A 17,371-nucleotide genomic window follows, 5' to 3' on the forward strand; every position below is an offset into this window, starting at 1 on the left:
GAAGAACAAGGTGGTAGGATTTGCCCAACCTGATATCATGAATTGTTGTAAAATGATAGTAATTAGACAGCAGGGAAGATATCTCAATGGTACTTTTCATGGAATTTGATGACATGACTAAAATTTATAAGCATGAAGCCAGGAGTTCAAGACCAGCCTGATCAACAAAGTAAGACCTCATTTGTGCAAAAAGTAAAAAAAAAAAAAAATTAGCTGGATGTGGGGGCACAAGCCTATAGTCCAAGCTATCCAGGAGGCTGACATAGGAGGATCACTGGAGCCTAGGAATTTGGAGGCTGCAGTCAGTTATGATTACGCCACTGTGATCTAGCCTGGGCAACACAGTGAGAACCCATCTCTAAATATATACATATATATATATATATATACACACACACACACACACACACATACATATATAGAGAGAGAAAGAGAGAGTATGTAATGTAATGTCAGTATCAATTTTTGTCCATTTGTGGTAGATACATTTTGGGGCTTTCTATTCTGTTCCATTGGACTGTTTGTCCATTCTTATACCAATGTTATAGTAATGCAAGAATCACCTAATACACCATCTAAGAAGGGATTAATTACCAGAATATAGAACTCAAATAACTCAACAAGAAAACAAGCAATCCAACTTAAATATGGACAAAAGACTTGAATAGACATTTCTCAAAAGAAGACATACAAATGGCCAATGGGTATATGAAAACATGCTCAACATCACTAATCATCAGGGAAATGTACATCAAAACCACAATGAAATACCATCTCACCTCAGTTAGAAGGGCTATCATCAAAAAGACAAAAAATAACAAATGCTGGCAAGGATGTGAAGGCAGGGGAATGAATGCTCGTACACCGTTGATGGGAATGCAAAGTAGTATAGTTGTTATGGAAAACAGTATGGAGTTTCCACAAAAAAACTCAAAATAGACCTACCATATGATCCAGCAATCCCACTGATGAATATATATCCAAAAGAAAGGAAGTCTGTATATCAAAGAGATATCCCATGTTTATTGCAGCACTATTCACAACAGCCAAGATGTGGAATCAACCTGAGTGTCCATCAGTGGATGAATGGATAAAGAAAATGTGGTATATAGACACAATAAAGTAATATTGAGCCATAAAAAAAGATAAAATCCCATCATTTGCAGGAACATGAATGGAATTGGAAGTCATTATGTTAAGTGAAATAAGCCAGGCACAGAAAGAAAAGTGCCACATGTTCTCACTCATGCAGTAGCTAAAAAAGTGAATCTCATGGAGGTAAAAAGTAAAATTATGGTTACCAGAGGCTAGGAAGGGTGTGGGGATACTGGAGGATGAAGAGAAGTTGGTTAAGGGGTACAAAAATATTTAGACAGAAAGAATAAGTTCTACTGTTTGATAGTACAGTAGGGAAATTATGGTTAACAATAATTTACCGTATATTTCAAAATAGCTAGAAAAGAAGAATTGTAATGTTCCCAACACAAAGAAAAGATAAATGTTTGAGGTGACAGATAACTCAATTACCCTGATTTGATCATTACACATTTATACAGGAATTAAAATATACATGTACCACAAAAATATGTCCAACCATGGTGTATCAATAAAAAATAATAATAATAACATGAATTACCTCATAGATTCTTGCAATTCCGCAGAGCAGGGTTACTTCTCCTGGAAACTTATCTAAGCCTTGTTTGAAAAGATTTAAAGCAGTCACAGGTTGATCCAATGAGACATAAACCTAAAAACAAGATACATTTCAATAAAAGTATAGATTCTTAAAATAATATTTGTTATGACATTTATAATTATTGATTAGTAACAAATTATCTCCTAGATACTACAGTAAAGAATTTTCAGTCGGGCATGGTGGCTCACACCTATAATCCCAGCATTTTAGGAGGCTGAGGTGGTTGGATTGCTTGAGAACAGAAGAAGTTCAAGACCAGCCTGGGCAACACGGTGAAACCCTATCTCTACAAAAAAATACAAAAATTAGCTGGGCATGTTGGTATGTTCCTGTAGTCGCAGCTATTTGGGAGGCTGAGATGGGAGGATCACTAGAGCCTGGGAGGTCAAGGCTGCAGTGAGCCGTGATTGTGCCACTGCACTCCAGCCTGGGTAACAGTGAAATCCCATCTTAAAAAAAAAAAAAAGAAGAAGAAGAAGAGGAACAAAGAATTTTCAAAAATGCGCAGGATTAATTTTCAATAATGATGTTATAGTTTTATCTCTACATGTTATATATAAAGCATTCATTCATTTATTCTCTAACAAATGCTTACTGTGAGTTTACTATGCCAGAGACTGGCAATAGTAACTAAACAAGAAAGAATCGAGGGAAAACCTTTTTAGGATAGAACAGACGTGAATATGTCTATAGGCTGGCATTAAGAAACCAATTAGGAGACTGAGGTTAAAGATGCTGAATAAAGAGGAGACGACCCGTGCAACAAGGCCTGAGAGAGACAGGCAGTGGACAGGCCCCTCCAAAACAAGAGAGAACACAGGTTCATGAGGTCAGGGAGTTAAGCAAGTTAGCACATAATGGCTTCCACTTCATTAGCAATTAATAAACTATATACTTAATAGGAATTTCTAAAACAGTATTACTATTTTACGTGTGACAACATAAGATTATGACACTTTTTTCATGATTTTCGGATCCACTTTCTAAACAGTAAGAGTGTGTTTTGAGAAAAAACCCAAAGGGATACAACAGAAAACTAAAGTATTTATCATTAAAGTTTGAGATTAGAGAGAGAGGTATGGATAATAACTTTTCAGTTTTTACTTATACACTTTTGAACTGTACAAGTTCTATACTTTAAAAATATAACAAATAATATATAATTAGTATTTACATAATCTAAAAGGTTTAATTTTTAAATTAACAATTAAGAACTTTAAAAAACGTTCTTAAAATCTGCTTGATCTCTTTCCTTTGTGTATATATATAACATATGTAAATATAGATTATATAAAAATATTATATTATATTACTATATAATAGTATACATTATAATAAACATTATATATAGTTATATATTTATATTATATATTAATTATATTATATATTACATATTTATACTATATGATTATATATGTATATTATTTTTATATATCTATAATTATACAATTTTATATATTTTCTATAAATAAATATATTGTATTAATATATAAAAATATATACACACACATATATATACATTTCTTTTTTAAAGAGATGGGTCTCACTATGTTGCCCAGGCTGGTCTCAAACTCCAGGACTCAAGCAATGCTCCAGCCTCAGCCTCACAAAGTGCAGGAATTATAGGCACAAGTCACCATGCCAGAGCTCTTTCACTTTTTGACTTTTAATTTCAGGGTACATGTGCAGGTTTGTTATATAGGTAAACTCGTATCATGGGGAGTTTGTTGTACAGATTATTTCATCACCCAGGAATTAAGCCTAATTCTCATTAGTCATTTTTTCTGCTCCTCTCCCTCCTTGCACCCTCTCAGAGGCCCCAGTGTCTGTTGCTCCCCTCTATGTGTCCATGTGTTCTCATCAGTTAGCTCCCACTTATAAGTGAGAACATGCAGTATTCGGTTTTCTGTTCCTGCGTTAGCTTGCTGAGGATAATGGCCTCCAGCTCCATCCACGTTCCTTCAAAGGACATGCTCTCATTCTTTTTTATGCCTGCATAGTATTCCAGTGTATATGCACCACATTTTCGTTATCCAGTCTGCCATTGATGGGCATTTAAGTTAATTCTATGTCTTTGCTATTGCGAATAGTGCTGCAATGAACATACGCATGCATGTGTCATTGTGACAGAACTAAAATCTGCTTGATCTCTATTATATAATAACCATCCATTCATACATTACACAAAAACTGTATATTTTACCTCTATATAGTTGTGTAGGGAATAATAGATTTAAACAAATCAATTTATAGAAAAACAGGTGAAGTCATGTATTTAACAAGAGTTAAATAAAAAGCATATTTTTTCAACGACATAGTAAGTGATTATCAACTAAGATGATAGTCAAATAGTATGACTTCAGCCTTAATTTCTAGTTCTTTCCAAAAAGTTTACTGTGATGCCTAGAAACTTCTTTAAGACTTTAAGTGTAGGCTGGGCATAATGGCTTACACCTGTAATCCCAGCACTTTAGGAGGCTGAGACTAGAGGACTGCTTGAGGCCAGGAGCTGGAGACCAGCCTGTGCAACACAGCAAGATTCCATCTCTACCAAAAAAAAAAATTATCCAGGCACAGTGACCTGTGGTCCCAGCTACTCAGGAGGCTGAGATGGGAGGATCGCCTGAGACTGGGAAGTCAAGGCTGCCGTGAGCCGTGATAATGCCACTGCGCTCTAGCCTGGGTGACAGAGTGAGACCCTAACTCAGAAAAAAAAAAAAAAATTGTTTAAGTTGAATATATCACATATAGAAGATAAAGTTAGATACCAGATAGTTTCAAAAATTTTTGAAAGTCATTAAAACATACTAATTTTAGGACTAGCACAGTAAATTTATGTAACTTTCATTTTGCTTCTTTTTCATATGTTAATTTTTATTCCCATATTTAGGAACTAGTAGCACTTCCTTTTATATCTCATCTTCTTTTGAATCTCCTTTACCACATTTTTTAATTTAAGAAACTCTAACAGATAAAGCAGAATTATGTCATTACCACCACTTGTATTTTTCTTTCAAAATAGCCTCAGTGAGGGTCAAGAGGTAACTTTACCCCACTATTGAAAATTCTGGCCAGGCATGGTGGCTCCCACCTGTAATCCCAGCACTTTACGAGGCCGAGGCAGGCAGATCACTTGAGGCCGGCAGCTCAAGACCAGCCTGGCCAGCATGGTAAAACCTCACTGCTACTAAAAATACAAAAATTAGCTGGGTATGGTGGCGTGCACCTGTAATTCCAGCTACTTGGAAGGCTGAGGCAGGAGAATCACTGGAATCCAGGAGGCAGAGGTTATAGTGAGCTGAGATCATGCCACTGTACTCCAGCCTGGGCAACAGAGCAAGACTCCATCTCAAAAAAAAAAAAAAAAAGCAAGAAAATTCTAGGTGGCCCTATCATTTCTGCTGTGGCTGCAGGTGGCACTGCAGCAGTGACTAGGTCTGGAGTCAGAAAGACCTGGATTCGAATGCTAACTCCTAACCACCAAGTGACCCTGAAAAACGTACCCCTCTTTAAATTTAATTTTCCTTAAGAGTACAAAGGAAATGATAAAACTCACCTTTGCAGGGTTATTGTGAGGGTTAAATTAAACTGCATATATAATGAACATGATAAAATGTTTTACACTGAGTAGGTGATCAATAAAGGAGAAGTATTATTTTTATTATTATGCCTCAGCCGAGTAACTAGGAACCTACGTAAACACAGTCCCTGTTCTCTACTGCGTGATCGAGTGGGATACAAATGTACTGTAGAAAATAAGGCCTCACTGGGGCCTGTTATCTATGCGAGTAGTGAGCCTATGGTATTTTCTCCTGTCCTAATGGGCAATCTTTCAAATGGGTCTTCTTATTTTTCATGACAATTAATTTCTTATGAGACAGTTACCCTCCATATGTTCTCATTTTTTCCCTTGCTCTAAAGAAAAACAAGTTAAATCTAAACATAGTAACTTGCCAAATATTCCTGAGGAAGCTGTTTACTCTCCCCATGCAATGGCCAGAATTTAAACATTTATTCTGAGAAGGCAGATTTCACTCAAATTAAGATTTACTTACTTTTGCCAAGTACAGAAATGTATCTACCATTTCCTGCTGCTTCAGGGCTGATTTAAACTGTTTTTCTGCTTCACGATACATTCCCAACCTACAAATTGCCAATTTTAAGAATTAGATATTCAACTTAAAAATAAACACTACATCATACCCTGAGGATGAATAGAGACAAATTATAAGAGGAATATAAGCACATACCAAGGAAGGTAATGTTGCACACACACATAAATTAACATGTTTATTTATACAGTTTAGCAATAAGTTGCCTATCTCCCATATTCACTGGCTTCTAACCCCCAAATGGTATGTAAGGAGTCTGTCTGAAGCCTAGTCACAGCAGGACTAAGATAATAGCTGCTAGTAAGCCAGGTCACATCAGTTCACCACCCAAAGAGCTTATGATCAGCTGGACATATGGCAAGTGACCTGAATAAATGCTTAGAGTCTCTATATTACTGGAAGAGCTGAAGGATGACATTTATTTGAAAACATCTTCTGCTTTGAGACAAAAGCACATTTTTAAAAGCTATCTTTAAAAGTTATTTTGACCGAGTAATAATTAACACTTGGGTAATATAGTTATACCATTTTATTATTCTAGAAATCTTGTTTTCTCTCATTAGATATCTGATACTAATTGTCCTTGTCTATGAATCTGAGATTTGCTCCTTGCCTAAATATGACTGTCCTGATGTAAGTAGTGCCTACCTCTTAAACCCAGGAAAGAATTTGTTGCCACTGATTCAATCATTAAAACACAACTTTCAACAGGTCTATTCAGGACATGAATGAATCACTCATTTTTAGCTATCTGAGAGCTACTCAGCTACGATAATGTTTCATTTTGTGAAATAAAATCAAAATGATACACAGTATGCTCTGTTGTGCTATTTTCATTTAAAGGTTTGAAAGAAGAGCTTTGATCATTTTTCATAACCTAAACCTTAAGCATTGGTGTGGCTGATGCCCAAATAGCTACTGGAGGCCTTGGGATGAAACTGGTTAAAGGCTAAAGGTCAAAGAACTCTAAAGTTCTGAAAAACAACATATTTATGTACATAACATCAACTGAACATGAAAATCTTTTTATTTCTTTTGAGATAGAGTCTCTGTCACCCAGGCTGGAGGGCAATGGTGGGATCACAGCACACCACAGCCTTGCCCTCTGGGGCTCAAGCAATCCTCTGCCTCAGCCTCCCAAGTAGCTGGGATTACTGACATGTACCACTAGGCCTGGCTAACTTCTGTATTTTGTTTTCGTAAAGACAGGGTCTCACTTTGTTGCCAAGGCTGCCTGCAAACTCCTGGGTTCAAGCTATCCTCCCACCTTGGCCTCCCAAAGTGCTGGGATTACAGGCATGAGCCACCGTGCCTGGCCGTGCATGCAAGTCTTAAACACATGACTGAAATACAGTCACTAAATTCCATTAATTTAAAGTATCCATGAGAGTCTGTGTATTTTTATCTAACTTGTTTCTTTCCAAAAATCATTTAAAAGGGATTACAATAAAAAGATACATATAAAACAAGAACATGAAAACAGAAATAGATTATTTTAAAAACAATGGAGATAGAAAGATAAATTTAAAAAATAAAAATATAATCAGAGATATTGAGCTACATGAAAGTCAAAGAACCATGTTTTTTATTACTACAGCCTTAAGAGATAACTTTATCTAATACTATCAAAAAGCAATCTACCACATGAATTCTTGTGCAAAGAAAATGGAGCATGCCATGTTCAAAGAAAGTCAAGGCAAAAAACATCAGTCAAGTTCATAAACACCAGCCAATATCACAGAGTCAGAGTCCAGCTGCCAACTTTTTCTCTCCAACTTAAATTTAACAAAATTGTAAAGTGTCAACTGTATGCTTATTTCTTGATGGTAAGGAGACGAAAAATGAAGAAAGTAACCACCATGTCCTTAAAACAATGATAATCAAAGAATGAAACAAAACATGTTCACAAATAAATTTAATCATATTATGGTCAATCCGGAAAAAAAGCACTTTGAGAGCACAGAGGAGGTTCAGGGAGATAGTAAACAGGCAAGATTTCAACAGCTAGATGTGCAGGGAAGAGGGACATTTCCAAAATAAAATTAAACCATGAACATAAGTACATAGGCAGTAAAGTACACAGCAGGTTAGGGAATGCTGAATTTGGTTTCATTGAAAAGGATATAATAATGGGAGTACGGCTGGATGCAGTGGCTCATGCCTATAATCCCAGCACCTTAGGATGCCAAGGTGGGAGGATGGTGTGAGGCCCGGGGTTCAAGACCACCTTGGGCAACATAGCAAGAACCTGTCTCTATAAAAAGAAGAAAGTTTTAAAAAATTAGCTGGGCATGGTGGCATGTGCCTGTAACCCCAGCTTCTTGGGAGACTGAGGCAGGAGGATGGCTTAAGCCCAGGAGATTGAGGCTGCAGTGAGCCGTAATCACACAACTACACTCCGGCCTGGGTGAAAGAGCAAGACCCCATCTCTAAAAAATAAAATAAAATAAAATATTACACAAAATTACCTTCAGCCTATGTGTATAAGGTTTACATGAAACATACACGAATTTCATCTTTAAATCTGGTCCCATCCCCAAGATATCTCATTATATATATTCAAATATTCCAAAATCTGAAAAAACACAAAATCTGAAACACTCTGTTTCCAAGCATTTCAGATAAGAAATACTTAACCTGTAATTATTTACTGGCCTCTCTTCCATTCTATTGCAAACAATTTGAAAGAAGGGACAATCTAATCTTTGTACTCCCAGTTCCTGGCAGAGTAGCTGCCCATTAAATATGTTACTGAGTGAATGAATGTGTAAATGAAAGAATACTGAATATGTCATAAAGATGGGCAGGTGTTAAAGAACAGAAAAGAAGGATAATTTAATATGACAAGGTACATTCATTTAAATGCCATCATTTATAGATGGCAACAGCAATCAGAGTTTTGCTTTCCTTTAATTATCAAGCATTTCTGAAGGTTTTGCTTGGCAGCTCAAGATTTCAAGATTGTCTCCAGGAATTCCATTCATAAGAGTTTAATGATATAATGGTCTAAAATTACCTTTTAGCAGAAAACATGTTTTCCATCTAGCAGCAGGAAAAAACACTTTAGAGTTCTATGTGAAATTTCTAAATGGAAAGTAGTCTTAATTTCAATGGCAGAACAATAAACATGCTTTTTATCCCATTTATAGTCTTCTTTTTTCTCACAGTACTTGAATGACAACTGAAGCTTATAAATATTGAAGTGTGTTCATAGTAACTGAAGTCTACCCTATTTTAATAATAAAAGATATTTATATTTATAAAATAGAATTGTTCATTTGTTTCTATTTTTCCAAATGTTCTACACGCATTTCAATATCAGCAACAAGTTTCAGATCTTATTTACTAGTTGCTATATAAATATTCATAAAATTCATTATGATTCTTCTGATCTTTCAGTTAATTTGCTTTAAAATACATTTAAACATTAAGGGAATATAAGAATATTCAGGTCCTAGAGAAACAATATGGAATTGTGGAAACAGCAAGATAATTGGCATCAGAAAGTGAGCTCAAGTTCTTGTTCTGCCACTTACTGTTTATGTGAATTTGGACAAATCACTCTATCTTTGTGAGGCTCAATTTTTCTCATCTGGAGAAAGGACTAACAATAGCCACTACCTCCAAGGTGCTGTGAGACTTAAGTGAAATGGTACAATGTAGGAACAAAGTATCTCTTAACTGTGAAGTGTTTTACAGATGTGAGGCATGGGTGTAAATAAAAGATTTGATTACCAAGAGAACAGAAGTAGAAATCAGCAGACTTGGTTCTAGTCCCTAGTCTGTTACTCACTAGCTCCTGATGCAAATTACAACCACTCTCTCGGCCTCAGCTTCCTCATGTGAAAAGGGGAGTTGGGCCTGATGGTCTCAAAACTTCCCTCTCCCAGCTCAGAAGTTTTATTATTCTAAAGGTATCAATTCTTATTGCTACCCTGTGATTGTTAAGTAAACGCTTTATCAAGTAAGCCAAAGACCCAGTTCTCGTTTCTTCATGGGAAAATCTACCCTCCAAAAAAGTATCAGATTTGAGACCCTAAAATACATGGCCACTTCTAAGCCCTTCAAAAATAATGAAATTTACCTGTAGTAACATTTTCCAATCTGTACCTTCCACCACCAGTCCTTGTACTGAGAATGCTCTGTGGAGAGGGCAGCCAGATCCAAAGCCTTTGAAAACAATTCATTTTAGATTAGTATTTTCTTTTCTAACAATACGCAGTCAGGAAAATAAATAATGAAATAGACCATATAATTAGCACCAGTCAAAACGTGCATTAGAAATCAGACAGAAACTCAAGTTGCTCATGTTTCCAGATGGCCCCACCAATTTTCACTAATCAGTTCCAGACCACAGGGCTAATAGCAGATGAGATAAAAACACTCATCAAAGGGAAGCAGATGTACAATATATTTGAATATAATTTTAATATACAAGACACAAAACTGATATTAAAAAATGCCTAAGTTTTTACCCACTCCCCCTGATTTATCTACTGTATAATGATTCAAAATGCCTCCAAACTCTGTGGCAGTCAAGTCTTTGGTGTGTAAGCCAGATCCAGGGGCAGTGCCCACTTTCAAGACATATGTAGAAAAAGAAAGAAAGATTAAGAAAGCAGGTAGAGAAAAGATTTGGAAAATGGGATCATGAAGAAGAGTGAGAGGAACTTAAGTATTTGGACGACTGCTGTCTTCAACAACTATCATTCCACTTTTCTGACATCACCTTATGTCCCAGTAAATTCTAAGCAGCAGACTCCCCTTTGCTGAAAACTGAAAAAGATCTTCTCTTCAATTGCTTTCCTATTTTACATTTGTTTATCCCATATCTTTAATACTCTCAAGTTTGTTCCCTCTATTGTTTATTCAAGATTAGACAAGAGGTGACTAAGTAAGAATTAGAATTTTATATAGAGGAAGTAGAAACCATTTTTGACAAAGGGAAAGCAAATCAGTCTTTGCAGAAATTTGAAGCTCAGATAAAGATGTGATGAATAGAAGCTGGGGCTACTAGTTAAGAGAGAATTCTGATTTTTTATAATACTATTTTTCTCTCAAGGCTGAAAATTTTTTATTCTTTAGCCAGTGTTAACATAATCATGATATCCAAGAGCTCAGTTAAAGTAACTCTTAGATTTTCAGTTCTATTATCTCAAAACACATCCCAGATTACTGTCCACTTGTTAATATCAACTCTTTTCTGAAATGAATGCGAGAAGAGTTGCTTAAATCTCTTACTGTATAATTAATTATTTTTCCTTGTGTTCCCCATCTTCTCTTTCTCCAGGGGAGATCTCTAAATATGCAAACTACTTATAAAGAAATGGTGACACCATGCTGAGCCTCTAATGGACTTGAAAAATCAGCATCTCTACTTGAAAGCTATGAAAATTAAAAACAAGTCACACACTACTTTCATATGCTTATTATTCTCCCCCACCACCCTGCCCCCAGCCAGAAATAAAAATGAAACCAAAAAAATGAGGAGAAAAGTATAACTTCAATTAGCATTATTTTCAGATACTAGAAAAATATATTTTCAGCCAGCTCAATTCAGGCATACATGGTAAATATCTAAACATTTTAACTTGATCTTTATAAAGACCTTTTCCAGCAAATAGATCATAGTCATTCTCATGCTTAGTATAAACAGACCTTCTATTTTTTAGAAAAAGATGTCATGCAAAAATTTTTTATGTATTCTAAATTCCCAAGGTTAGATTTAGTGCTTCTTACAGGCTGCTGGTTTTGCCTGCATAGTTGGTCCTAAAACAAGTCATCCTATGGAGAACCCACATGTTTGTACTAATCCAATTAAGGATATTAATATAAATTATTGACACAGAATAAAAATGGCAAAAAGAAATTATAATGATGAAGACTCAGGCTGCTAATGACAGAACTCTGACCTTTTTTTCTCTTGCTCCAAATCCTTTCCAAGGAGGCTTGGGGAGTCATACCCTACAAACCATAAAATCTCATTAAACAATTTTTTTTAAACTAACCTGGTATAATGCAGCCTACTTTCCAATCTGACTCTAGCACAGCATCACATGAGAGATGGCAGACACCCCCTGATCTTACACATCCCTATATACTGACTTCAAGTCTGTAGACAAAGATTACCTAATTGCCACCTAAAGAATTCCTAAAACCCACCAATGACATGTAAGCCGTGGCTTCGAGATGTACAGAATTTTCAGGCCCAATCAATGTACCTTCCATGTATTGATTTATGATTTTACCTGCAATTCCCATACTTTCCTGAAATGTATAAAGCCAAACTGTAACCCAATTGCCTTGGGCACATTTTCTCAGGACCTTTTGAGACTATGTATCCCCAGACTGAGGTCACTCATACTGACTCAGAATAAACCTCTAAATATTTTGGCAGAATTTGGTTTTTCTGTCCTCACTGCACTAAGAAAAACATTTGTGACAATTTCTTTCCTTTCTTTTTTTGATACAGTCTTGCTATGTTGCTCAAGCTGGATGGAGTGCAGTGGCACAATCTCAACACCTCCAGCTCCCAGGCTCAAGCAATTTTCATGCCTCAGCCTCTTGAATAGCTGGGATTACAGGTATGTGCCACCATGCCCAGCTAATGTTTTATGTTTTTAGTAGAGACACGGTTTCACTCCATGTCGGCCGGGCTAGTCTTGAACTCTTGGCCTCAAGTTGATCCACCCGCCTCAGCCTCCCAAAGTGCTGCGCTTACAGGTGTGAGCCACCATTCCTGGCCCATTTGGGACAATTTTAAGTGGCTGGCAAGCTCCCTGAGGACAGATACTCCTCTTTTACATCTCTGCTGTTGTTCTGGAATATTGCTGTGCACAGAGGAGGTATTCAAGAACTATCTGTTGACTGAATTAATTATAATCTTTGTTTCTGACTTCTGTTGACAATACCTTAAGAACCAAACAAAACTGTCATAGTAATAAGATTCATAATTAAAAGCTATTAACCTTAAAATTTTTAAGTGGTGACAGAAGATCTATATTTCTATAACCATTCCCAAATTTTTAAAATAAATAACTATAAGACTTAAATTTAATGATCTTTAGATGATTTAGTAAAACTAATATCTAGATATTAATAAAAGCTCAGAATGTCATTTTTTAAAGCAATAAGTTTATAAACGTCCAAAAGTAGAAGGAATTTTGGCAGATCTAAGTTTTAAGAAAGTCATCCTTTCACTATTGTTATAGTTGTAACAACTTCAGGATGATGAAATTAAAGAGCATGTGGAAACAAAGATTGCAGAATCACTGACTCACATGCCATTTTAGTTTTGTCAATACCAACGATATTGTCCAAAAAGGGAAAGGTGGGGAAAGGGAGTTATTAAATACTCAAAGGCAAAAACAGTTTTCCATAGATAACTTTACTTTTCCTTAAAATGTAAATACCACTTTATGGCATTCTCTACCTCTACAGTATTCTTCCTATTTGTCTGTAGATAAACACGGAATCGCCAGCCCATATGCCACTTGAGTTTTGTTGATACTGCCCACCCCCACAACATAAGCACTAAAAGCTCAAAGACAGAAAAATCGTTTTCCATGGACAATCAGTTTTATACTTTCTTAATATTTAAACACCATTTCAAGGTATTTCTTATATTGGTCTATAATAGTCTCTGTATTTGTGTGAAATACTTTATTTAAAGAGAAATTTGGAGGCCACCCAAGGTACCTAAATATAAAAACACCTCTGATTTCTTAATATGTTAAAAAACAGAATTCCTTTTTTCTTTTTCCAGCTAAAGTTACAAAATATATGTAAGATATAAAAATACATCCTTTATACTCATTATCTAAATCCTTCTTCCATTCAGAAAATAACATTTCTGGTAAAAGCAAGAATGACATTTTAATGGAACAACCTGATCCACAACAGCACTATAATGTGGCAAGACCACACCAGAGTGAGAAATGGAACAAGACATCTGTTCGACTCAGCACCCCTAGTACCCATCAAAGTACTGATATATACAACCCAATCATTATTGTTTAAAGAATAATCAATGCATATATCAATATATGAATTAGTAAATAAAATGGAAAACAAAGGAACAATTTGTGTTTTTCACTAAATAATAACAAAACAAATTGCTCCATTTTATGTTCTACAAAAATGTATGTATATGGGGGGTAAGCAGATGAAAATAACAAGCAGAGTACAAATCGGCAGCATTTTAACATATTATTGCCCCTAATTTATAATTCATTTTATAAATGTAAAGTTACTATAACATCACTGTTGAAAACTTTCAAAACAAAGGTAAAATTAGACTTAATCTCCATTAGTACCATGAGGTACAACATAGGCGTTCAACAAATATTTGTGGAATGAATGCACCTTAACCTCAAAATACTACCATTTTAATGTTTAAGTAATACCTTCTAGTATCTGTCATAAAAACATATTTTTAGAGTTATACTTCTATTTAACATACTAAATGGCATACTTTTGGCTTAACATTATAAAATAAACGCTTTCCATGTTTCTGCCTAGTGTTTATAATTATGGTTTTTAATGGCTACATAAGATTCCATTATGCTATTTATTATAATTTACCAAACTCATTCCCTATTGTTAAACATTTAAGTTGTTTTCCCAGCAGTTTTGTCACTATACCTAAAGCTGCAATGAACACCATTGCAAATACAGCACTTTACTTTTTCCTGCAATCTCCTGAGAAGTGAAATTACAGAAACAAATTGAGGAAATATCTTTATGGCTATCTAATATACTCTCCCCCAGGATTTTTTTTCTAATTTCATAAATATAAAACTCAAAGGCCAAAGCCTCTTTATTTTATATTTTTGTTGTTATTAAGAAAGTATACCTCTAATGTGCTTATTTACCAGCATTTTTTCTAATGTAAGTTGTCTGGTTTTGGGTCATTTCTATTTTCATAAAAATTGATCAAGCTTTTTTTTTTTTTTTTTTTTTTTTTAAGATGGAGTTTCGCTCTTGTCGCCCAGGCTGAAGTGCAATGGCGCGATCTGGGCTCATTGCAAACTCCGCCTCCCAGGTTCAAGCGATTCTCCTGCCTCAGCCTCCTGAGTAGCTGGGATTACAGGCACCCGCCACCACGCCCGGTTAATTTTTGTATTTTTAGTAGAGACAGAGTTTCACCACGCTGGCCAGGCTTGTCTCAAATTCCTGACCTCAGGTGATCCACCCACCTCAGCCAACCAAAGTGCTGGGATTACAGGTGTGAACCACTGCACCCAGCCAAGATCAGCTTTTTTTATACATTATAAATACCAATATTTCAAAATCATACTTCATTTACGTAATTCCCCCTTCTATTGCCCTTTTACTTCTGATTTTGTTTCTGTCCACTAGATAGGGATTACACATATGCATCAGTAAGTCTTTTTCCTTTGTGATTGTTTCACAAATCCAACCAAATTTATGAAATACCCTATTGTTTGCTAGTTTAAATTTTTTTAATTCTTCATTGATTAAATATCTAAAATAAAGTCCCCAAATTTTCTCGAGTGCCATTTAATTAATTATAAAGATGGATTTCAAAAAGAGTCAACAATTTTGTTCAATATTGCTTGATTTTGGTGTTTTAAGAGAGTCACTGTTACCAAGAATAAAAATATATAATTTACAAATGGGGACTCCAGTTCTCAATAGTTTTTACTATCACCTCTGTGTTAATGAGATATATTTGAGTCATGTTTGTTGTCTCTTTTCTCTTCATTTGCTGATTTCTTTCATTAAGACAGGTAACACACCTCCTCTTATTTTGCTTGCTATAGGGAGCTCTGGTTTTTGAGTTCTGCTAGTATTCCCCAGGTCTATTTTACTACATGGGAACACCTGGCATTACACCCTTCTATTAATCATTGGTTTTTAAATTACTATAATCTACAGTAGTATTTTCCAATCCTGCCTGAAAATTAGCATTGCCTGCAGAGCTTTTATTAACAGCAGATTCGCCAGATGTACCCTTGAGGATTCTTACTCAGGAAGTCTAGCACAGATCCAGAAGTCCTTACTTAATAATTCCCCAGGTAATTTAGAAACAGAGCCTAATATAGGAACTACCCAACAGCCCTAATATTTGAGAGGCAGAAGATCATGGGGTGGGAGGAGCAAGGAGGAGGGCTGATGGATATGTTATAAGTTTGCTAGCCCTGCTATAATTCAAGTAGCTCAACTTTTGTCTGTTTTACATATTAGGGTCTAGATAAGATTTCACTTGAAGAAAAGGATTTTGTTGCTTAAAATGAAAAGTTTAAATGTTACTACTCTGTTTCAAATCAAATTTTATTAAGTCCATATGCATGAAGAACTAGGATACTAACATAATATGTAAAAATTAAAGTCTGCTAATCCTTAGAATCTTTAGAACATAAGTGTAGTAGTGCAGGGAATAAACCTCACATTTTTTTCAATGTGATTTTTATTCCTCAATAAGAATGGGTAAATTCCAAGATGTAGAACTACATCCTCAAGATGAACCTATTAATGAAAAACATTGTCACCATGACCTACAAATGGCTTATGATCTGTCTAGCTTCTGAACTCATCACCGACAACTCTTCTTCCTCACAGGCCTCACTCAGCCACACTGGCCTTCTTGCTGTTCCTTAAGCAACCCAAGCATGCTTCTACTCAGGGCCTTTACAGTTAAAGCTCTTTGAAAATGCCCTTCCTACACATAATGATGTGGTTCCTGTCCCCCTTCATTCAGGTATCTGTTGAAATGTTTTCTTTTCTTTCTTTTTATTTTTAACACAGAGTCTCACTCTGCCACCCAAGCTGCAGTGCAGCGGCATGATCATGGCTCACTGCAGCCTCGACCTCCCTGGGTTCAGGTGATCCTCCCAGAGTAGCCAGGACTACAGCTCTACCCTTCTGGAGTAGCTGGGACTACAAGCACGTGCCACCATGCCTGGCTAACTTTTGTATTTTTTGTAGAGACAGGGTTTCGCCACATTGCCTAGGCTGGTCTCGAACTCCTGGGCTCAAGTGATACACCTGCTTCGGCCTCCCAAAGTGCTGGGATTCAGCCACTGAGCCACATGTTTTCTGTTCAGAGTAACTTCAATAACCACTCCCCACTCCATCCAAAATAGCATCCTCGCCGATGTCATTATTTATTCCCTTACCTGCTTTCCTGCTTCTTTGTTGTTACAGTACTCATTAGCCCATGAGACTTCATACATTTTAAAGTTTATTTGTTTCTATTCCTTGCCCAACCAGAATATTATCTCTAAAAGAGCAGAGACTTTGTCTGCCTGTTTCACTGTGTGATCTCAGGGCTGGAACTGTGGTTCAAACATATATTGGATGAAAGAATAGATGCCCCTGATATGCATTAATCTTCCAAATATAAGAGTATCACTTTATGATACTTTAGTCATTTGAGATTTACTAATTTATGAAATGGAATAGCATTCTAATGCTTTTTAATTACAGTTTGACCATATAATTTTATATATCATCATGCTGAAAGCCTCTCACCAGCTTTTTATGAAGTTAAAATGGCTGACTTTTGTTTCCAGAAATGTGCATGGTTTCTCAGTTGTCC

General features: G+C 35.8%; 1 protein-coding gene across 2 annotated transcripts in view; it reads right to left on the reverse strand.

The window, feature by feature from the left end:
* Positions 1-17,371, reverse strand: part of TTC8 (tetratricopeptide repeat domain 8) — a 54,944-nt gene that overhangs the window by 16,180 nt on the left and 21,393 nt on the right. For both annotated transcript variants that reach the window (XM_033191651.1, XM_033191652.1), the window contains exons 7-9: positions 9,893-9,978; positions 5,752-5,839; positions 1,637-1,747 (exon numbers count right to left, since the gene is read on the reverse strand). In XM_033191651.1, the coding sequence (XP_033047542.1) occupies positions 1,637-1,747; positions 5,752-5,839; positions 9,893-9,978 (285 nt within the window). The remainder of the gene's footprint in view (positions 1-1,636; positions 1,748-5,751; positions 5,840-9,892; positions 9,979-17,371) is intronic.

Source organism: Trachypithecus francoisi, unplaced genomic scaffold, assembly GCF_009764315.1.
Source record: "Trachypithecus francoisi isolate TF-2019V2 unplaced genomic scaffold, Tfra_2.0 Lachesis_group3, whole genome shotgun sequence".
NCBI classification, from domain to species: Eukaryota; Metazoa; Chordata; class Mammalia; order Primates; family Cercopithecidae; genus Trachypithecus; species Trachypithecus francoisi.